The sequence below is a fragment of the Streptopelia decaocto genome, assembly GCF_964273445.1.
Source record: "Streptopelia decaocto genome assembly, chromosome: 3".
Taxonomy (NCBI): Eukaryota; Metazoa; Chordata; class Aves; order Columbiformes; family Columbidae; genus Streptopelia; species Streptopelia decaocto.
Genome location: NC_138656.1, coordinates 69,046,355 through 69,070,806, shown reverse-complemented (window position 1 = coordinate 69,070,806; position 24,452 = coordinate 69,046,355). Strand labels below are relative to the sequence as shown.

The following is a 24,452-nucleotide window of genomic DNA, read 5'->3' as shown; positions in this document are numbered from 1 at the left end:
AATATAAAGGATTTTTTTCCTGCATATGTAATTGTGAAACAGCAGTTATTTTCTGAAGAGATAAAACACATTCTTCTATTTAAATAAACTTTAGTGATTTCTGATGAATTAAAAAAAAAATACCTTAGTGTTTTAGCTAGGTATTGCAAGTAACAAAAAAAGAGACAGATGACATTCACCATGGGAATTGTGCTTATTTATAGCTACTCAAAAAAAAAAAACCAAACAAAAAAACCCAAAAAACACCACATAAAGAAAAAGGCAGGGCAATTAGCAGAAGAAATAAGAGAAAAGAAATACGCCATTCTGTAACACTAACCAAGAGAAAGAAAGGTAATTTTGGTTCACATTTGCCATATGTACATTTCAAAGCAGGGCTGGCCTGAAAACCCTTTAACTGTCTGGCATGTTGATCTCACTGAAGATCCCAGGGAGAGGCAAGGTGTTGTGGCCACTGGTCTACACGCTCCCACTACACACTACACAAGGGTGGTCACTGCAATACTCTGCACAAGAGAATTCTTCAGCTTCTCAATGCTACTAACACGCTCACAACTTGGGCAATGTTTATGCACTTCTGTTAGGACAACTTACAGCTGAAGATAAGTAGCAGCTAAATCTAAACCCCAACTGTTTCCCCTCCATTGTGCAGTTACTGTTTAAGTGGAGATAATCCAGCACCACCACTTGGCAACTGGAACATGGTCTTCCAACTTTATCTCTCCTTCATATGCCTTTGTCCCGCCGCTCATCCATCACTCATAACATGTCAAATAACACAGCTAATCTCTGTGCTTCCTAGAACAGTTTATCTCAAAGACACTCAACACAGTTTCTTAGGTATAAGCATCTCAGCACACCACCTAAAGCACATTGTTCAGCTTAACCAATTGAGAACACCAGTAAACATCAAAATACAGTTCTCCTGAGCATTTCATAGAAATAAAAAACCTTCCACTGTAAAGAAGATCACCAAACCTCCTGTACTGTATCATGTTGCAATTTTGAAGACACTTTGCACCACTGCACTTAACTGGTACTATTCAATTATTTGATTTTCATCAATCTATTAAAAAAGTACACTTCATTGATATGAAAGCAAACAGATATTTGAAAAAGCACGTCTTTCTGTGCTGCCAATATTTTATGGCAAAATATTTTATTCTGTGCTAACTGTGTTGCCTCCAAGTGAAATAAGTGCTCCCTATAGGGGTATGGTGAGGCCGCTGTGGATTTTCCGAGCAACAGCCAGGCAAAATTTCTTGTTCCCCTTCTTCTCTCCTAACATTGGAACAAAGCACCAAAGACAATAAACAGGCATTATACACTTCTGAGCCCTGTTATCTACTTTAGCAGTTAAAATTTCATGCCAGTAACAGCGATTGAAATGAAAACATTCAAGCTGACCTTCCCAAAAACATCTTTGGTTAGTAACAAATCAGACACCTAGTCCTGCCAGAGCCTTCAGCATTCCCAAAACGAGAAATATTTCAGTCCAAGCTGTAAAATCTTCTATTAATTTGTTTTGTACCGTTTTTTAAAATCACTTTGCAATGGTACATTTCAGAAGTTGCAGCTTCAAAAAATTAAGTTCACCTTGTTTATAATGAGAAACAAAATGTGAAGATCAGACTAACTTAACGACTGTCCAATACTTAAAAAAGTAAATACTTCTTGTCTCTGAGGAGAAAAACACAATGCAAAGCCTAGATTTCTCAGCAGAGCTGTTTCCTATAATACTGACAGAGACTGTAAGTCTCATTGTAGAAGCAGCAAGTCTGCAGCCTCAGACAGGTAACTTCGTCCACATCCACCCAAAACCCATTGAGATTCCAGAGGTGAGTGAGGATCACTAAAGTCAGATAAGCATTACAGGATGCATGAGGTAAAACATACAAACATATCAGTCATAAATCTATTTAATTCAAACAAGAAAACTCAAAGGCACAAAAAAAAAATATCTCCACATTAATTTGGGGTCACAACCCCAGGCAGCAATATAGGCCGGAAGGCAGAGTGGCTGGAAAGCTGCCCAGAGGAAAAGGATCTGGGGGTGTTGATTGACAGCTGGCTGAATATGAACCAGCATGTGCCCAAGTGGCCAAGAAAGACAACAGCATCCGGGCTTGCATCAGGAATAGTGTGGCCAGCAGGACTACGGAAGCGATCATCTCCATGTTCAGTTTTGGGCCCCTCGCTGCAAGAAGGACATTGAGGTGCCGGAGAGAGTTCAGAGGAGGGCAAAGAAGCTGGTGAGGGGTCTGGAGCACAAGTCTAATGAGGAGCAGATGAGGAAACTGGGGTTGTTTAGTCTGGAGAAAAGGAGACTGAAGGGAGACCTTATCGCTGTCTAGAACTACCTGAAAGGAGGTTGTAGCATGGAGGGTGTTGGTCTCTTCTCCCAAGTAGCAAGTGATGAGAGGAAATGGCCTCAAGTTGTGCCGGGGAGGTTCAGACTGGATATTAGGTAAAACTTCTTCACAGAACGGGTTGTCAGGCATTGGAAGAGGCTGCCCAGGGAAGTGGTGGAGTCACCATCCCTGAAGGTGTTTAAAATACATGTAGACGTGGCACTTGGGGACATGGCTTTGAGGTGGGCTTGGCAGAGCTACATTAACAGTTTGACTTGATCTTAAAGGTCTTAATCATAGAATGATTTAGGTTGGAAAAGTTATCTCCTTATCTGATGTAAATCTGGAATGCTTTTCCTGTATTTTCAGAAGGAATAAAAACCTCCCATCTCCCTTTAGGTTGCATTAGACCTGCAGTACAAATATAACTGAAGGATACATTAGCTGGGTCCTTTCCCTCCAGAGATTAGCAAAAAGTGTATCATTTATTGATACTTGGATGGCTACAAGCAATCACACACTGCATGAAGCATCCAGAATTGGGCCAGAAAAATACTGGTTACAGAAAGGGAAGATCTCATTCTAGTGTTCAGTTTCAATACCAAAATCTGCTCTTCTGTCCCACCTACACAAACAAACCAGTGCACATCTGTGGGATTATCCACTTCTCGCTTCTCTTCAGGTTTCTTTTAAAGCAAATGTGTACAATGCAAGAACCTTAGCCGTGTGAAATTGTCGAGGGAGAATTGCAGTATGAGAGCAAACTGGAGCAGCACCATAAAATAATGCACTTACCTGAGTACTCAAACTCACTGCTGATTTTCTTTACTTGTGTATTATAAACTTCTATGCAGTCATGGATTATCAACAGATTCAGATACTGACATTCAAAGTCATTACACAGGTTATACAGGTGTCCAGTGCCTACAGCTAGAATTTTAAAAATTAGCACAAAAAAAAAAAAATTAATAGTCCAGGATATTATTGCCAATGTGAATAGAAGTCTTATTATTATTTAAATAAAGAAGCTGGTATGCTGAAGTATAACACATCTCTTTTTGGACATTACCCCAAACATCAACCATATCTCTAAATAAATTTATGAGAGGAAACATGCTCTGGTGGCAGATTTCTAATCCCACCGGAGAAAGCCCAGATCATCTCCATTTAAGGTCAAACAAGCAACAGCTGCACATTTTTGTTCCCCAGAACAAAATAAAGCTGACCAGAACCTCCAACACAGATTCCTTTTTAAAACTTTTCCTCTCTGATATCCATGGGTTTCTGGACCCGTTCACTCAGGGGTGAATCAAACAGTACAACAATGTGCTCATATATACCATCTGTACCTGTCAGACTGACACATCCCTTGGCAGCACTTTGGCATCTGCCTCAGAACCCCACCAAAATTCCTGTGAGTTACACAAGGGAGTGCCACTAAACCGAACTAGAAAAATATTAGAGAGTGCGTACCCAAACAAGCTTGTTGTCAGGGAAACAACATCGATACAAGACTTACACACACAAATTCAGACCACAAGGTTGTTGTTATTGTTATTTAATGAATATATTTTCAGTCCTAAAATTACTGAGTTAGACATTTACAGAACCATGAATTAATTTCTGAGATACCACTACTTTTATTAACGCCTTACCTTGCACATTTAAGTATCATCCTTTAAAAAGAAGACTAAGCTATGAATGTGTCAGCAGCTTACAAACAAAATCAGCATTCTTTTAAGGTATCTTATTTCTTAAAAGCTCTAAAATTATGATTAGGTCCTACTCGCTAACAAAAAAGCTGAGAATTTGGGGTGGAGTAACTAAATAACATGATCATTTTACAGCAACTCAGTAAAAGGGAGGAACTGGCATCACAGCTACTGCAGTGCTGGGTGTTGGACTTAAATAACAAAGTACAGATGTAAATTTCAACAGTAAAAGTTTTGTATTACATCTTACAAAAAGCAAACAATGCAAGGATAGCAGTACTTTTGTTGGATGACAGAATGCAATAAAACCATGAAACTTCCCTCATAAAAAGGCCAAATACAGTCTGACTGTGAGAGATTTATAATATTAATAATGCCATTATAAGTGAATTATGAAACCTTTTGCAGTAGTACAGAACTACCACTCCTCACTGTGGAGATATTCAATTAACTTTCAACTGAAATATGTGACCTAAAACTTCCTGAGTTTGATACTAAAGGATAGCTGAAGTAATCAGATTTATTATATTAAACATGAGTTTCTAACTTCAACTATGTTATTAACAATTTTGCAGAGAAGCTAAATCTTATTTACAGAAATGAAAATAGAGCCTAATTTGAAACAAGGTGGTACATTGACTCCGAGGTCTTTTTGTCTCTGGTTTGTAACTTCTATCACAGCAGGGCTTACAGGGAATACAAAAAAAAAACAAAACAAAAAAAACCCACCACGTCTGGTTTTCTACTCAAAGGCAAGCGTTAATCTATGCTAAACAATTATTGTCAAAACTGGATCTATAAGTGTACAGAGTTAGGCTGAGCTGCTGTATTTTTGCCTATGATTCCCAAATTGGGAAAAGGCACCCGCTGTCAGCTGCATCTGCGTGCTGAGCTGATGCTGGATGCTCACACACTCAACAGGTCGGTCCTTTCACACCCAGTAAATCCTCCACTTCCCAGATGCACAAAACCTACTCCTCATATGCACTGTGGTCTTATTAGTCATTTCCCAACACAGGATAATATACATAGACTGTGAAGTAGCATCCAGCTGCTGGTCCTATCCAAACAAACAGAATGGGTTCTCAAAAAAAATCACTTGGACAGTTTCCAGACACAAAAAGATGGGGAAGGAGAAAAACGTGGCGTATATGTGTTTTAAAGAAGAGGTTAATACTTCAAATTATATAGGAATTATACATTTTGGAGATGAATTTATATAAACACCAGATTTTATCTGGAAAAAAAAAAAATCCCCTAACCCACAAATTAACTTAAAACATTGGAAGAGGCTTGAAATACAGAAAAATTACATCAGTTCAAGCATTGTCAGAAGAAAGATGATATTGGAAAACATACATCATGCGCTGTAAACTGAGTATCAGCTGCATAACAGAATTTTCAAAACAATACGTACTGAAAGTGTAGTTTAAGAAATCCCTTGTACAAAAGAAAATAATTTCAAGTAAAAAACCCACATGAAATGTGATCACCCACACTAGAGATTTAGGGTTTTTTATGATGAAGAAACATTACTGTAGCAAAAGTACCACATCCGAAGCAGCGCCCAGAACAAATTCCCATGTAGGTTCTTGTTAAAGAAAAGGCTCCCTCCGCTTCCCCACTGAAGGAGCCCAGACCCCCTCACCCCAGGGCTGCACACTGGGCTCCCCGGCACACGGTTCCCCTTACCCCAGGAAAGCTGTTGCCCGTGTTTAATATATCACGGCTGTGGACAGATTTAGAGGAGCCACTGCCTGTGTCCCGAGGCAGAAATGGGACCAATCACAACTTGTGGGCTGCTGAATGACAACGGGAGTCCTGCCTCTGAAACTTTTGTTCTTTCTTTCCCCTCGAACTACTTCAATTGTTCCCACAACTTGGTCACAGACTCGGGACAAGTTGCCAGAGAACTACAGACACTTCCCGCAGCCCAGAGCGGGCTCCTCTGTGCTTCACTAACAACCACACCAGAGGTAAGCAACCTCTTTTTTTATGCTTTTAATTCTTACAGCTAGGCACTGTAGCTGTAGTTTTCTACAAAAACTCTGCTACTCAAATTAACAGCTGGTTATAATTGCCTATCAAAAATACAGAAATGTAGGCATTACAGCTCCGAGTCAAAAATACAATGCTGTGGGGGATGTATTTTAGGGATAATAAAGGCAACTGAAATTTTTCTACATGCTGGTGAGGCACTCGCTGTCCTTGGGCAGATGATTTACACAAGTAGCAGTACACCAGAAGGTGAGAAGCTTTCATTATCTTCCTCAGACCTTTGCCTCTCCTTTTAAATTTAAATACTTTTTTGTTGTTTAATATAAAAAATTCACAAGGCAAGTAATTCAGTTAAAGATTTGTAGAGACACTTTTGTTTTCCCAAAGCTGTCTATCCACAGCCCACCAAAGATAAAAGCTCTTCCAGCAATAACTCAGAAAAGCATTTTTCTGATCTAGCACATTGAGAAAACAAACTTTTTTTTTCTACACGATGAAAAAAACACCGTTAAGTAAAAAATATAAACATTTTATAGCAACACCAGAACTGAAATACTATCATGTTACTCAAGCTGCAGTTCAAGCTACAGAATTCATATAGCATTCATGCTGTGAATTCCTTTAAAGGTGTATTTTCTCCTTCTGGTCATTGTAACTGCCAAACTTGTCCTAGAATGCTTCTAATAACAAATCATTTAGCTAGGATTTGTAACATCATGAACTGAATTTTGAATGCAGAAAGTAATCCGTTCATGTCCAACTAAGGGAAGCACATACACACTGTACAACAAAACACAACCCCAGCTTTAAAATTACTGCAAACCAAAAAGAGTGTATCTCAAACAGAAACATGTCACAAAGAACATTTTAATATTAAATATACAAACATTTTTAAAAGGAGTGTGATTAATGAATGTTAAGGTCTTTATCCTCCTTACAATCATGTTTCCCCTTCCCTCAACTCGCACCTTACTACTTATGTCTACATAAGGTTCTGGTTTTAGAAAAGACAGACTTAATATAGACCTTAATCTTGTAAGGCATGTTTTCCCTGTTAATGAACAGACACACCTCATTCCTTTTCCTACTGGTAGGTACCAGGCAAAAATATATGCAGGTGCTTGGTTTTGTGCTCAGCAGCCTCCTGTCAGTTTTGAATAGACAAGCACTGGAAGTGTCTGGATGTCCTGTTACTCACGAGGCACACAATCTGTTATCAAGTTCTCTGGAGGCTGGTTCCAGGAGGCAGAAGCAGCACTTCAACCTCCCAGTGCCTTCAAACCAATGCCTAAGGCAACACGATTGAGAGACACTTTTGTCAAGGCTAAAGTTACAGTTTAGTTTGCATTTATTCTACCATGCAGAGAATGCTTCTCTCCTAATACATACACTGCATACACACACCTTTAAAAATTGAGAGCTAGTATACACATATAGATGGAACATACACACAGAAACTCGGCTGCCGTAGGCAGTTCTTTACTGCAACACATCCATAGCTAACGCATGTTAGATGCCCATGCAGCTGAGTTCTGTCCTGTCACAGAGTTGGGAAACTGAAAATAGATAACAGTGTGGCTCAACTGTTAAATTAAATCTAAAAATTTCACACCAATAGCATCCCATGTCACAGACATCCAAACCCCGAGTAACAACAGCCGACAGTCATGACAGAACCATGTGCTTCCACAGCAGGTGACAAATGTTATGAATCAGATGTGAAATATCGCATTGAGTTTACAGCAAATAACAGTTTTCTGGGTTTTTTTGCCACATTTGTCAAGACAGCAATGTTACCTGTGTTTAGGGAGATTCAGATCTATGCATATGCCACATTTCTATTTCAAAAGATTGCATTTATTTTTCATCCTCTTAAGAGTTATACAATATAATATGAAACTCACTGAAATCAGTTTGTAATCAGATAGCATAAAGGTGATTTTCACTGATTTTTTCAGACCACCAGCAAACAAAAATGTGTGGGATATACCTACACAGCTACAAGAACAGCTTTTTATTTGCTTTAAGATTAATTTTATTAATTTTATTTGCTTTAAGATTAATTTGCTTCAGGAATATCCCAACTAGATAAACAAAAAAATCCCCCAGGAAAGTAACATTATGTTCCTTAAACTACAACACACTTTAAAACTAGAAGATTGCTTTTGCTTTCTAGAGATTGATATATGGCTTAAGAGGACTTTCGTGGAATCAAGTTACTTCTCAGAAGCTGAATTTGTGTACTATATTCTTCTCTCAATCAATGACATGTTATTGTCCACGAGCTGCTAAAAATGTTACTGTTACTCATTAGGCAAACCATCTGTTATGTTTTCCATACAACAACACAACTTGCAGCATGCCCTTCCACTTCCACCTTTTATACATCCTAGATGAATTTCAATTTGCACTCAGTTCCAATTGCACTTACTCCATTTCCTATTAGCAAGCAGTGTTATACAAACCATCAGATCCTAAAACCAAACTTGAAACTTCAACAAGTCAGGCAGTCAGTCCGTGCAGTGGAGGAAGGAGTTAATTTCCTAAAAGAAGGTTACTGCTTAAAAGGCAAATCATGTCAACAGATGGAAAAAAGTATACAGTTATTGTACGTCTCATTTTGATTAGGGGAACAGATGAGTACGGAGGCTGACGCACATGCCCGAGATCGCCCTGCATGGTCCTGCAGCAGTTGCAGGGAATTTGACACAGAGTCAAAAACCAGCCCAAAGCATGAGCTAACAGAACAGCACACAGATTAAGTCACAGTTATCCACAAGGTATGCGGATAACTTCCAAAACTCAAAATGCCAAGCCTGGCCTCTTCAGCTGTTCATCAGTGTAATGTCTTTGTATCTACACTTTTTGCATTTTCATGGGCTCAAAATACAGGTAAAGGCTCTTACTGGTGATCTTGCTTCTACAACACTAAGAACACCAAAGCTAACCCAAAGGTTAGGTAAAAATAATTAATGGGGGGGGGGGAAGAATCTAAATTAAAGTGAGAGGTTTTTGCTATCCTCTCCCAAACATGTGAAAAGCATTGACACTTCAGTACCAGACATTAAAACAAAAGGTAAAAAGACTGATACAATTTTAGAGTTTGCTTTTCCTATTATCAGCACTTCCCAAACCCAGAAGTGAGCTGGATTGTTCCTTCTTCCTTTATCCCAAAGAAATGTTTTCTGCAGGGGACTGAAAAAATTATATTCCACACCACAAGTCAGTCTCTAGTTCTCTTCAATGACTTAATGTACTCCAGCTGCAGTTTTCTATTCCTTTGCACAATTCCTTGCTCTTTTTCCACACACCCACTCTCTTCCTCTGCTGCACCACTGTCTCCATTCTTACCTTCACCCACCCCAGTCTTTGTTTTTGATTTCCAGCCCTTTATTTCCTCTTTCATGCCTGCCTCTTAAGAAATCAAAACAAAACCAACACCACAAGAAAAAAAAGCAAGCCAGCTTTCTTTTTTCTGTAGTTAAGCTTTTGAATTGGCTAACACCCTTAATACCCTTCTTCACTGACACAACTGCTTAGTGCAACTCTCAGCCTAAAATCAGAATAATCAACAGAATTCTGCACCCCTAGTATAGATAAATACAAAATCCAGCTGCTGGGGTAAATCCTAGCAACTCACCTCTAGACTACTTTGTTCTTTCTACAAAAATAAAACAATGACATAATTTTATATCACTTCTGTACTTGAAAACCTGTAAGCAACTTCTGTTTTATCCTTGGAAACTTTTACTCACTGAAGTGACAACAGCAAGACCCTCTAGAGGTCTCTGGAGTCAATTCAGACCGGTTCCTTCTTCACTCCCTTATCACCCCTCATCTTCCTCAGTGAAAAAGGAGAATTTTCAGACTTGGAGTTCTCAACTGCAGTGAATGCATACCGCCAGTGAGGAGGTATTTTACAGCAGGGTTCAAAACAAAGCAATACAACTTGGAACAAGATACATACATTAACAGAGGACAGCTAGTGAACATGACACGTATGCCTATACATCAACTGCAGCTGCTGTGCACAGGCAGAGCTTTAAAACTCTGCAATCTCTTCTACTCTTGGGGGGACACAATCCACAGACAATGGTGACCAAGGGCTCCAGGTTCAATTAAACTGACAGCATTCAGTCCTGCATGCAGGGTTCTTCTTTGGTTTAGCATTACACACACAAATCTTTAAACCAACCTCCTCTGACCATGCAGAGAATGCCTCTTTCTGCCTAGGAGTATCACACTGCTCACACGAACAGCTACAGGATTCTCTTTGGCCAGGTAATTTTTGGTAACAGCTCTGAACACATACTAGACCAAGGATCACATAACTTTATGGAACTTTTTGCATCACTATGTTTATAGTTAAGACACTTATTTTTAAGTTATTAAACAGAATACCAGATTTTGGGGACATCTTATTGTAAAAATCTATGCAATAGACAATTACGCAATATTACTTTTTAACAATGCCTTTTCAGGGTTCAAATATGTCAAACCTCTTCTATTCCACTGATATCATTGCTGCATTTAGTAAACATATGACAGGAAACAGGTCTTGTCTAAAATTGCTGTGGCATTTTCAAAGGAGCCAAATTTATCCCATGTGACTTCAACAGAGTCAGTGCAGTTGCACCAGGAACAAGTGCGGCCTACAGCTTTCAGTTGGGTCACATATCTCCTCTCATTGTGAAGGACACCCAGGAACAGAGATAAAAATAACCTAATACAAATCAGTGAAACAGTCACATGTCAGCGAAGAAAGCAATAATTGTGATCGGTGACTCATTTTAGGGCAGCAGGCACAGTGGATCCCCTACATAGTAACATGTGGGGTCAGCCGGGTGACCCTGCCTGCAGATTTGTACTGTGCACAAGTCAAGCCTTTCACATCCATTAACACCACTGGATTAAACACACAACTGCACAGCAATGCAGCCAACAGCTGCTCTTGTGTAATACTCAGTCTTGTCACACAGGAGTAACACTGCTTGACGTAAAAAAAAAAGTCAAATATAGCTTGCCCCTTTGCTGCACTTTCCTTTCAAGAAGTGGTGTGTGCATGCATAATATTTCCTAATGTTAATCTAAAACACAGGCATGGAATTGAAGAGTAGAAAACAGCTGCTATTTTTGGCAATGATCAGCCTTCATTTCAGTGTAATTATTTTTCAGGTTGTCCATATTGACCTTGATAGCCACCCATATGCAGCTGTGTTACTGAGTCTGTTTCTCTTTCTGCACACTTTAGGTGGGTGACAGCATCATGGAGGATTAACATGCAAGGTATGTGTTTATTACTTGAAGCCATGCACTTCTAAAGACAAACTTGTTGAAATACAGAAATGGAATTTGCTTCCTTCACTTATAAGAAAACTTCTCCCACAGACAAACTAGATAAAACAACACCTAGGCATTTTAAAAATTTCCAAACCCTTGAGTTTTGAAATCAATAAAAGCAAGTTACTCTGTTTTGACCTTTCCTCATCTCTTTTCTATAGCATTTTCTAGCTGTAAAAGGTATGCATTTTAACTTATGGCACCTTCCTTTTTTTAAAATCCTTTTGTATCACCTGTCAGGTCATGTATGTTCAAACAGCTCATGTCAGTGTGACAGCTGAACTGAGCTTTCTGACATATTGCCTGCTCCCTCAGCAATGTCAACCTTTCCAAAGGAAGAATCTATTTTTTTTTTCCCCTCCCTGATGGATCACAGTATCACAGTATGTTTGGGATTGGAAGGGACCTCAAAAGATCATCTAGTCCAATCCCCCTGCTGGAGCAGGAACGTCTAGGTGAGGTCGCACAGGAACATGTCCAGGCGGGTTTTGAATGTCTCCAGAGAAGGAGACTCCACAACTTCCCTGGGCAGCCTGTTCCAGTGCTCTGTCACCCTTACTGAGAAGAAGTTTCTTCTCAAATTTAAGTGGAACCTCTTGTGTTCCAGCTTGATCCCATTACCCCTTGTCCTATCATTGTTTGCCACCGAGAAGAGCCTGGCTCCATCCTCATGGCACTCATCCTTTATATATCTTGCCATCTCTTCTCACCTGTGCTGGCCTTGCATCTGTGATGCCCAACCAGCTAATACTGACTTTTACAGAAGCATTTCCAAGCCACAGGTCCTGCCCCTCGAGTCCTGCAAGTGAAACACATGCAGCAACACAGCAGTACAGCTTCTTGCATAGGTGCAAAAACACGTAGTACATATTTTACATAGGTAATATGTACTATAAGTAAATATGTACTGCTGCTCCAGTCCTGCTGAGGGCAGACAAGAAGACAGTTATGGTGTTGTAACAGGTCACAGAGCCCAAAGACTAAAGGTTGCACGCCATGTGCATTAAAAAAATGACATAAGTTGTGATGAAGTCATCCTCAGGAAATACTGTGCTCTGTGCAGTTGCACAAGCCGGTTACACAAAGTTTTCTGTACTAGTGTCAGTCTGTTAGTAGCTCATCCACTGTGCCTTGAATAGAAAAGCATAAACAGCACAATGCGCCCCAGCCCATACTGAGCTGGAGAATGAATGTGCCTTCAGCCAAATCACTTCAGAGTTGCTGTGCATGTCTCGCTTTTACTGCACTTGGGACTGCCAGTGACCAGCAAAGAGCTAAGCACAATGTACTTGGCAAGCACTGGAACTGCTTAAGTCACGACAGCAGAAAGTCACACAAAGCTGAAAAATTATAGTCACTATGAAATTATAGTCACTATGAAAGTCAACTGTGAAGTTCCCATTGTGTGTTTTATTAGTAATAAAGATCAGCTATAGCTAAAAACATCAGAAGAAAATCCGACGTTCAGTTTTGAAAGATGATGTCATTACATGGAATTCTCTAAAGGTATTAAAATATCCATGTGTAATCTGGTTTCTTTTAAAAGTCTCCCCCTTAAATACCAACACTGTCACTGGCAGCACACCTATTCTGTTCATACAGCACTATTTGACTCTGCAGTCCGATGCAGAGGGAGTAAAAGGAGTCTGAAATTCAGATACTTCTGTTTCATTTTAAGGTTGAGTTTCAGCCACATCTAAAGAAATTCATGGTCAACAAAGTGTCTCTGATTCAGTGAGGATCATCATGTAATTTGGGGAGCAGACAGCTAAGCAATGGTTTTCCTTTTTGTGGTATACATCAGTAGATAGGAATTTCATTTATTGCAGCCCCCCCCAGAAAAAAAAACACCAAACAAACAAGAAGAGGCCTTCTGTCAAAGATATGACCCTGATATAACTTCTTAAGACATTTAGGGGCAAGTGCAGTTTTAGTAGTAAAGTTTGAGAGCTGTATATATCACCATCTTGAAAACCAATTTTCCACATTGTGATAGCACCTGTAGAACCCACCTCATTATGAGCTATGTGAGCACGTATCAAAGCCAGCCTCTTCCCGTAGAGGGTTCATACTGTAGGGTTTTATGCCACAAATATTTATTTAGGGTTTTTAGACAACTGTGCTTCCATTTGCCATTACTTGAAGTAAAACTCTCACTTAAGAGACAAAGTTATATACTTTATACATATATACATTATATATATATATGCTTTATGTTGTTCCTCATAGCAGTCCTCTACCATTGCAACTACATTTTGTAAACAGATAGTCCTAAATGTGTAACAACAAAAAAAAGTAGTCCTTACTCTGTTTTGTCTGTCGAGAAATATACTACTAAAATTCCGTATAGCAGTGATACATAAGCTTTTAATTACACACCATAAAGAATTTTTAGTTGGAACGGAAATGCTTCAACAAGATTTCTTTTCCTCCCTTCCAAAATAAGATACGGGTAAATCAGATGATCTGCCATGGTCAATAACAGCCAGGCAGTGATATCCAGATCTCCTGGCGGAAAGGTCTGTGACACCAGCCATATCACCAGGCTTTCACATGTGCTTGAACAAATAAAGCAAGAGAGTAGGGTGGGTATGGAAGTCAGCCATGGCCTTTTCACAGACTGAAGAATGGAGAGATTAGGATCTAAAGCAATGATCTGGGTAAATTCCACATATCCATTAATTTCCATTTTATAGTTCCTCACCACTACTAAGAAGCAGGTGCTCAGTAGGCTTCAGGAAGAAAAGCACAACACAGCACAGATCACAACTTGAAAAACAAAATGTAAAAAATTTTGTTTTGAAGTAAAACCACTGTAATGGCAGTCTGTTTACATCAGGCTTTTTAGAAGTTTAAAACAGTCTCCATTTGCATTCATCAAAACACTTGACTTCTGCATTTCTAACTCTTCACTTTCCTGCTTTCCCAGCTCTACAAAGGCTGTCTAAAACAAAAAGAGAAGATAATAGGCACTTTGCACTGTTCCTGACAACTCCTCTTCTTTCCTGCACTCCTAAAACCTCTGATTTGTGCCCTCTGCTTTCTTGTTGCTATGGAGAAGGTCCAATACCTAACCCGCTCTGCTCTGCGGAGAGCCTCAACTATTGAGATCAACCCACAATCACGCCAAAGGCTCCAGGAGCTCTTTGTGAATTTCTGCCTGATTTTAATTTGCCTCTTGTTGATCTGTATCATTGTGATGCTCCTCTGAAGCTCCAGCACTTCTCTGCACTGTCCTCTAGGAAAGTCAGCCCAGAGGGAAGAGCCACCTACACCCGCAACTCCCAATGCACGGATCTTCTCGCAAGAGGGGCTGGCAGTCGGACTAGAGCTGTACGCCAGCCCTCCCTCTCTTCTCTTACTACCTGCTACATGTATTAAAACCACACTTCTTCTGTGCAGAACAGTGTGTAGAGCCTGTCGTTACAAAGCTGTGCATGACCTAATTTGTCTGTCTGAACCAAGAGATGTCTTTCTGAATGGGGTAAAGTACTGGCTCTTCATGGAGTTGGTAAGTTCCTGAACGTTGTAGCTAGATCACACAAACAGCAGCTTCACTTTTGGGAGGCCCGAGTGGTTTCAGGTTTCTCTGAAAACCCTTAAACCCTTTGAGAGGATCCAAATTTGGTCCATGTCTGCCCAAAGAGCTCCATGCCCACAGCCCTCAACACATCCCAGGAAAATTGCTCTGCTTAACTCAATGCGTTCCATCTCTGCATTATAAGCTGAAGACATCCAAACTGAGAACAAACTAAAAATCTCTTCTAATCCAAAAATAACAACTGCTTCTTATGCTATTCTCCCTAATTAAGGAATCTTATATATACATATAGATGCATATATGTATATACTCACACACAACTTGGATCCAGGGGTGGAAGAAAAAAAACGACTACATTTATAGTATTATTCACTGGATACATCCCTACAGAACTAAGTGACATCTGTAAAGTTCTTTCGGTATGGTTTAGCAGAAAAAAATTGACACTACTACACTAGTATCAAAGATTTAATTTTCTATAGTCATTTAACTGACATGACAATTGGCACAGCTCAGAAATAATTCTCAAAGTTCTTAATATTTGGCTTCAGACAACTTTATTATGGTCTGCTGTACTTTACGTAATAATCTCTTTAGCTTAAAACCACAGAAAACTTGGTACCTGCCAGTGTCACACAAAGTGGCTTGTATGTGATGAGGTAAAGAGAAAGGTTTAGGTCACCCTTACTGCTGTGATTGACATGTATCATACAAATACAAGACACTATCATCTTCAACTCCAAATGCCTGTTAGAGAACAAGCACATATTTTCCTAAAATCAATTATACATAAATAAAATTAATTACAAACGATTATGCACAGGAGGGAAAGCATTGCAGAAATATCTTTTCAACATGTAAACCATAGTCTATACACGTAAGAGATGAAGTTTCTATTCCAGCCTTTTGTCAGTAACAAGACTGAGCAGTAGACTTCCAACACTCCTACAGGTTGCTGTTTTTCAGCCAAATTCCTAGGTGCTTTATGCAGTTTTCAATTTGAAAGAAAGCTCAAGAATCAATAGACAGAAGTCAAACAGACATCCATTTTTTAAACAGGCACCCTTCCATACCACTGTACACAAGCAATCCTATTGATGAACACAGAAAATCAAAACACATTTACCTTAATCTTGTATTCTGCCTTCAAGACTTAATATTGCATGAGAAGAAGTTGGCAATGCACAGGTGAGCAGGAAGGGAAAAAAAATCTTTGGAAAAACTGTTTTCGATAGAATGCAAGCAAGTGCAGTGGTGATTCACTTCCTATGTGGCAAATATATATGCTCAGACCAGACCTCTGAAATAAGGTTAATCACTAGAGGAAATAGTTAGCTACTGTATAAGGATTAGGGGAGGTATTGATGAGATCGGCAACACCACCCCTGCTTGCAAGTTGGTATGCAAATTATATTGATTTAAACTGTCCATGTGAATCTCTATTTCCATTTCATGCATTCTGACCACTCTCACAAATGCATGAGATTTTAGTCAGTGAACTTTCCCTATTAATCCATGTTCTTAAGAACACAGTGCACTTCATAGTGGGAGAGGGCAGAAAACAGAAAAATCTCAACATACTTTATTCTCTTTTTAAATCTATACTTTTGTGATGGATAGTTTTAATTTGCTTTGGAGGTGTTTCAAAAGACTTCAACTGGAAATAAACAATAGTTTTCCAGTACTGAAAACTCCCTGAAAAAAAGAGGTGTTAGGAGCAGACTATCAACACATACATTCTGTGGACATGTTGAGATTATACTTTCACAAGCCAGTAGTACAGGGTGTTTCAAAAAGATATCCAATTTGAAATCAGTACTGCTTTGAAATTAGGTCCATCTTTTTGAAACATCCTGTATATACAAGTTAAAGTAAAGCATTGCTGAAAGAAATTCAAAGCCTCACCCCCCCTCACAGAAACAAACCGACCTCTTTCCTCTTATGTACCCGAAAAAACATTATTTATTTAAAAACAAGAAATAAACAAGAACAAAACAAGGTATAAATAAACTGGAAGCCCTACTGTTACTTTACAGCAATGCAGATAAGTTGCATGTACTGTATGATTCATTTGTGTCTTAGGGTTCTGCTGATCTGAAAAGTGCTGCCATCCTCTATGTCACTCAATGTCAACTGAACCCAGAGTTTGAAAAAAATAAAACCTTTTGTATATAGTGCATTCTTCTTTGAACACTTATATGGGCTTTAAAACTAACATCTACTGTATTTTTATTTATGAAAATGACTGCTTGAAAATATATTAACGCATAAAATAAGATACTTAAACACAATTCCATTTAGAAAGAAGCATCCAATCTATCATCTACATATTAAAGTTATGTGAAAAAGACCTAGTCATCACACAGCCTTCTGGTTCTTTATACCTCTGTTTATTCTGTTTCAGTTTTCAACAGTAATCTTGCCTATTTTGTGATGTCCAGATCACTTACATGTACTTAATTCACAGTCACCAACTAGTGCACATCAGCAATCCTAATTTATTTTATGAATGTGTAATCTAAATCTCACTACTTTTATGAGCCATAATAAAAATTCCAAACACAGCATGTAGCTTGGATTAAGTTTTCATTTCTCTGTTCCACTCTACCCAAGGCTACATCTTTCTGCTAAGTTCATCTTACACACTCATAGTGAACAAAACCAGCAATTTTCCACTGGAAAAGAGTTGAATCAGGAACAAGAATACGCTGGTTTTAGAGATGTCTCTTCAGCCAGCTCTTCAACAAATATTGATAAACCTACCCATTTTTCTCTAAGTGAAGACATTTCAGAATTAGTCAGTAAGGCAGCTTAGAGGACAGCAGGTACTTGCATTTCTTTATTAACTTAAATTTAGAGCAGAAAAATGAATGTATTCATTTATAGAGTATTCTTGGTCATGTCTGGAAGCATACTAATATACTACAGCTATCTTTATTTCTATGGCTATTTAATAAATAGTGTCTGTCAGAATACAATTAAAAAATATTTGTGAAGTCCTTCAAGATCCATAGATATTTTCAATTTAACAACAAATGCAGTCCTTTTAGATTTGACCTAGATGTTAAAAACTGGAAAAAAAACCCCAAACAAACAAAAACCACCACAACCACCACTTCTTTGGGTTATGGAAGGAGATGAGTGAACATCTTTTGTTCACTGCAAGGATTAAAACCAGAACCACATATTTATGAGGATTACTTTAAAAACTGATGCTCATTTCAGTAAGAACCCTGGTGTTTTAAATTATTTAAAATAGGCCCTAGATTTATTGTAATATCTGACAGTTAGTTTAGTCAAACTGTTTGCTTTATAAGCTTGTCATTTTATTTAAGATAAAAGAATGCCAGTTCATTTTCTGCATCAAATTACAAAACTATAAAGCACTGCCCTCTTGTGATCATTCCTAAAAACTTACCTCATTATTAAAAGAAAGTTTTGGCGACATTTCACTGCTAGGGCTGACTGGTTGTCTTTGTTTCTCTCATTTATATATATATTTCTATATATAAAACACAATTGCTAAGTTACTAATGCTATCTTAAAACAAGCTGTTACGTATGTGCTATTAAAAGCACTAAGGATGCATCCTCTGCCAGTGCAATCCGGATTCTTAATAAGGCGCTGGCAAAGCCGCAATGACTCGTGCCCAGTGCTGCTGGCAGAACAGAGCGCTGCCTCCAGCACTGGGCCGTGCCAGGCCCTAGAACCAGGCCCTAGAAGGGTAGGAAATACTCCTGGTCACAGAGGTACATTCTACCCACTTGAGTAAAGTTTTCTCTTCTGTACGACTACAGAGAGCTTTTAAAAGAAGTGAATTTTCAACAATCTAGTGCTGAAATAGATTAAGTCTTGAGAATAGCCATTCGTTTGAAAAATCAAATTGGCCTGAAGAGTACCACACACATATAAAAATTGAAATAAATTAAGAGCCAAACTGTATAAAATTCAAGTCCTTTCTCCATTAATCAGTCATTCACAAGTTCTTCAATAGTGAAATGAAAACTATCATTAACTTTATCTTGTTTATTATTATTTTTAAGGTATTTGGAAAAAAAAAGTCCTGTACGAACATCCAATTCTAGTTACTGCAAACAAACATATTTTTCTTAAGTGGGACAAACTAAAACCAGGTAAACAGCTGAGGACACAATGAAATTCATATAAATCTACATTGCTGATGACTGAAGGAACAACCCAAAGCTACAATCACGAGTGTGCTGCAAGCACAAGAGGGCGGACTGACACACATTATGGATCTCGCTAACAACAGGGGTCTCAACCTGATACTCAATTTTCTGCTCATAGTCTTGGTTCTGGTGCTCGCATTTATCCTTGTGAAGCTGATGTGAACTTTTATGCAGTTCTGGTTCCTTCTTAAATCTTGTTTTGAGGGTTTTGCAGTGCTAATGTAGACACTTCAAACTATCTGAATATAAATATGCAAAGACCACAGAGACTGGAACAATTGGAGAAAGTGTTCACATCCCGATTTTATCAGAAAGCGATCCTAAAAGTTGCACACAGTTACCTACCCGACACTGAGTAAAGAAAGCATCTAGAGCTACTGAGTACATTAAGAAATCCAAGGATGCATCAGCAGTTACTGTAGTTTTTTCTCACTGCTACAGCTTACTTTTAAAATATCTACAAAAGACCTGCAGCCTTCAAGGAACGTCATTTCTGCAAAGGGGACTACAGAAATCAAACTTTTAAAATGGAATTTCCATAGAATGTGTACTTCATGAGAAATGACACAGATACAGCAGGAAAGCAGAATGAAATACATTCACTCGGTTGACAGCATGCATTAAGTTATCTGTGGATGGCAAAACCAGAGATGATGTTGATGGAAACAAGGATATCCATGAAACAGAGATAAGTCAACTTTAAATATGAAAGCATAACTATTAGTTACATCTTTTTTCATACCTATGGCTCACAGCAACACCTTAAGAGCCAGAAGCCATTAGTCTTACCCAGCAGTATCAAAAGAAGCTGTCGAAACAATTGAAAATCAACCATTAACAAGGGTTATTATACCTCTGCCTACAAAGCCCTTAACCCCGCCACGTACACAAGTAGTAGGTGTGCATGCTCAAATGCAAGAAGTGGGCTACGTCCTTAGGTTGGATTTACCACTTAAGCGCAGGTCAATTGTGCAGCGTGGGAGCCCTCAAGCCGTATCTGACACACCACTTGCTACATGCCACTACAATCACCCAGTCCACAGCCCGTCCTCGCGTTAAGCACACAACAGCAGTTTCTTACAGGACCTTCTTCTACAGCCCTTTGCAGGAAGATGCTCTTTCCCCACAGGTCCCTGGGAAGGACAGTGACCTAGAAGAGCTCACTTCTGCTGGAGTTATTTGCCCCGAAGGTACCTCTACACACCTGAGACATGCTGGTAAAGATTGGGGCCAAACAGCTTACTCCTGGCATTCGTCTTTTCCAAGTACAATGTGGGAGCCAAGTACACCCACACATATGCATTGTACGGTAAACTTAATACAATACACACAGAGCAGATGTTGCTCCTGGGGTACACAAAGCCCCAGCTTCCAGCTCGCTACTGCCAACTGCACATCCCTGATTCCGCACATACACTGTTGATCCAGCACTGCTCACGATTGCTGAATATCATACACAGCTGATCTGCTCATGTTCACACTCATGATTTCTAGATCATTACTATTGTTGTGGGATGCTACAGTTATCTAGAGGAAACCCATCTAAAATGGATCTACAAACAGACTTTTCAAAGGAAAAAGCCAGTTTGTGTAGGGAAACAAAGTTCTACCATTAACAGGCATCCACATTTCACTCTGTGCTGCCTACTCCAAAGCCGAGGCAACACCAGCTGGGCAGCATGGATAGCCTCTCATCTGCCCTGAAATATGTCCAAATAAACATTTAAAATAGCTTCTGCAAACTAAACATCTATAGCTTTCTTATATTGTTATAGTAATATCCTCTCTGTTTGCATTTAGAGCAGAAAGCTCTGCACAGCTACATCTCTGTAAGCACTTTGTCACTTATTTTGATCATCTTGAAATATTCTGCTTTTTAAAAAAATCTGTAAATTTATATACACGGGATATATGTAGTAACAGTTACATAGTTATGTATTATTTAGAAGGATTTCTGCTAGTTTTTTTACATAGATGGCACAAAGCATACCACAACCACAGAAACTGATATGAAGACCACTCGAGTCTGAAGAGAAATAAAAAGTTTCCCCAACAAAATAGCACCTCATTGATAACTGCTAAGGCCTACACAAAGCTTATTGTCTGTATGCTCTCCTGTATATTCAGAAATTTTCTTACCTTAGAGAAACCACTGTCACACTTCCATAGTGAAAATTAAACAAATGACTTAGCCCTGACAAAAATAAAAACCACATATTCCTTTTTATTAAGAGGAGAAAGATGAGTCTACTGCCACCAACAATCACTTCCAGATGCAAAATTACATACAAAGGAAGTCTATAAGAAACTCTGCCATTAGCAGTTAGAAACAGGCTCAAGATGCAACACCAGCCTCCTCTCAGCCAGCAATGAAAACTACAGAATCTTCGACAAATGTTGAAATACGCTGCTGAAACTGAAACATGCATTTTCCTGAGACAACATATGAAATTGGCAAAGATATCAATTAAGCAATGCCAAGTCTCTTTTTGCAATCAAGCATGGTCCAAGTTTGGTTTCCCATCATCTGCCAGCACGTACTCCAGACTGAGCCCACATATGCACTGGAACAAATGCAATATTGGTTGTTGGACTACTAACTTCAAAGCAAAAGGAAAAAAAACATAAAAGCTTAATTGTGGCTCACAGTGAATGAGTTCAGTCTGCTAACTAAAGGTGACAATTCTTCATGTTAGAAAGTCTTATCTTGCTGGAAATATGGTTTCATCAAAATGTGACATGGGAAAAAAGTTGATATGAATCAGTTTTAGTTTTCTGATCTGCCAGGATCATAAGAAAAACTAGTTTGGAGTTAACATTTAGGAATGAAATTTTCTGTAGCAATAATATTATATGAAGAATGTTGTAACTTTTTCTTTCAAATAAAGTTTTACAACTTTTGTTTACCAGTGTTCAGGTATGCATGCAGTTTACTTTCTTCTCTGTTTTGAAATGAAGATCATTTAGTATCTCTAAATTTCTCAACACATTAACATTTAATTTCCAGTAACTTTTATATAGATGGCATAAACAAGGCAGTAGAGTAAACCACATACATTAAAGGGAAAATATGCATTTAAGCAATTTCCATCTGTTATCTCAGCTATATTCTGACACAAATTAGCACACCATGAAGAAATCATACATTTGTCCCATACACTTGAAAAAACAGAGATTCATCATGTGATGCCTACAACATTGTACAGAGCTAATAAGCAGATATGAAACCTCCTGAAACCCCGCTTCTCACTGTATTATCTCCCACTATTTTAAATGCATGCTTTCATTTTAAACCTAATTTCTGGACTAGCATACAGTATGTACCTAGATAGGTTCAGATAATGCAATAGCTAATAGGATCAGTCTTTAAGAAATGCTTTTACATGAAAACATACAGCCTTTTAATCCAGATTTGTATGGCCTCCCAGCTCAGTAAATGGGAACTGGTGTCATGCATTGTTAGGATTTTTTCTCTTAACACTGTTCTAACCACACACTTACTTAACTTTGGGGGTTAAGAAAAAAGGTATTACAATGGTAATGTCTGCTGAAAGATCAGTGGTACATTGAAGTGTATAGTGAAATATAAATTCTGCATGGAAATTATTTTCATTGAAGTATTGTTAAAATCTGTTCTGTGGAAATGCATAGGAGAACATTCATCTTCAAAAAGCACACATAAAACAGTACACATTAGCTAGAGAAAAGAATTTTCATATACGCCTCCATGATGTTGCACAATAAGTATCTGGAGAGGATCTGGTCTGTGGTTATTTCCAAAACACACAAATATCACACCCACAGCTGAAAAAGGCACCTTCTCTGAAGATGCGTCCTCTTGATCCACAGCATCAGTTGCAAACTCGACATCATCCAGAAAAAGAATCAACATAGCTGTAGGTCTTCTACCCAACACTCTGAACTTGCCTTACAGTTCACAGTAAAGATTTTATTTTAAAAATCATGGTTTACAATTGGAATGGAAAAGCCACATCACAGGCCTGCTAATTTGGGGAGCAAAGTGTAACAAAAAACAACAGGTAGATGCTGAGTTCAGTCAAATTCAGACTATTAAGGAAAGAGACAATCTTAATTTTGAGAGTAATTAACCTTGGAACAGCTTTTAAGGGCTGTAATACATTATGCTTTACAGCAAACTTAAATTTAAAGCTTGTCTGATTTTATAAAAATAAATCATAATTCAGAGCTTTGTGGAATAAGCTGTTTATACTAGTCCAGAAAGGCATAAAAATTTACTTGTAGACTTTATTAAGTCCAATAGCTGTTCCTGAACTATCAGTCCTCAAAATCAATCCAGAAAACTGTTGAAGTGTATTCTTGTTTCCTTTGTGATAGCTGCCCTCTATAGCTCTCCTACCAGCCTACCTTACAGATACACAAAGCTGCTTTAGATTCTCAGTTAAACCTAAGTTCATTTTGTTCTCTGCTGATGGAAATGGTGGTTTTAAAGTAAAAAGATGGTAAACTGTAGTTTTTTCAGTCCTGTAAAAACTATTGCATTTCCATCAGCATACATGCTCATTAAAGGCAAAATAGCAAAAATAATCTCCACTAAGAGGAAAAGAAAAATAAAAATGTTTCTATAGAGATTTTTTTTCCCCCTTTTATAAATCACCAGCTTCCTCTAGCAAAATCTTCTGTTTTTTGCTCTGTCTCTCCTCTATGTATATATTCTACTTAAGAGTGTATCTTTCTTTGTTTCTCAGAAACAATAGCATATCAGTTCGCAGATGCAATTTTGGGATTTTTGGGAGGTGGGAGAACAAAAAAAAAACAACACCACAAAACAAAACACACACATCCTCACAAAAAAAACCAAAACAAAACAACAACAAAAAAACAACATCATAAAAAACCGCCCAAACATAGCATAGTTGTAGTCTCATAGAATATCTCAAGTTGGAAGGGACCCATAAGGATCATCAAATCCAACTGTGTGCTCCTTTCAAGACTACCAAAGACTCAACCACAGGACTAAGAGCATCATCCAGATACCCCCTAAACTCTGACAGGCTTGGTGCCATGACCACTTCCCTGGGGAGCCTGTTCTAGTGATCGACCAACCTCTCTGTGAGCAACCTTTTCCTAGTGTACAACCTGAACTTCCCTTGATGCAGTTTTGCATCACTTCCTCGTGTCCTGTGACTGGTCACCAGAAAAGAGGACATCAGAACATCTACCTCTGCTGTCCCCCCAACCCTCCCACCCCATAAAGAAGCTGTAGACTGCCATGAGGTCACCCCTCAGCCTTCTCCAAGCTGAACAAACTAAGTCACCTCAGCTGCTCGTCATAGGTCTT

The 24,452-nt window shown here is 38.6% G+C and overlaps 2 protein-coding genes across 3 annotated transcripts in view; one reads left to right on the top strand and one right to left on the bottom strand.

The window, feature by feature from the left end:
- The window catches only part of CEP85L (centrosomal protein 85L), a 120,056-nt gene that overhangs the window by 46,501 nt on the left and 49,103 nt on the right, over positions 1–24,452 (bottom strand). The window lies entirely within an intron of this gene.
- PLN (phospholamban) lies at positions 5,921–17,564 on the top strand. Its single transcript, XM_082047526.1, has 3 exons — positions 5,921–6,039; positions 11,313–11,347; positions 14,331–17,564. Exon 3 carries the CDS (start codon positions 14,454–14,456, stop codon positions 14,610–14,612), a length of 159 nt encoding a protein of 52 aa, XP_081903652.1. The 5' UTR covers positions 5,921–6,039; positions 11,313–11,347; positions 14,331–14,453; the 3' UTR covers positions 14,613–17,564.

What these genes read in the sequence shown, in the direction of transcription:
- PLN (XM_082047526.1), top strand. Translation starts at nt 14,454, where the DNA reads ATGGAGAAGGTCCAATACCTAACCCGCTCTGCTCTGCGGAGAGCCTCA.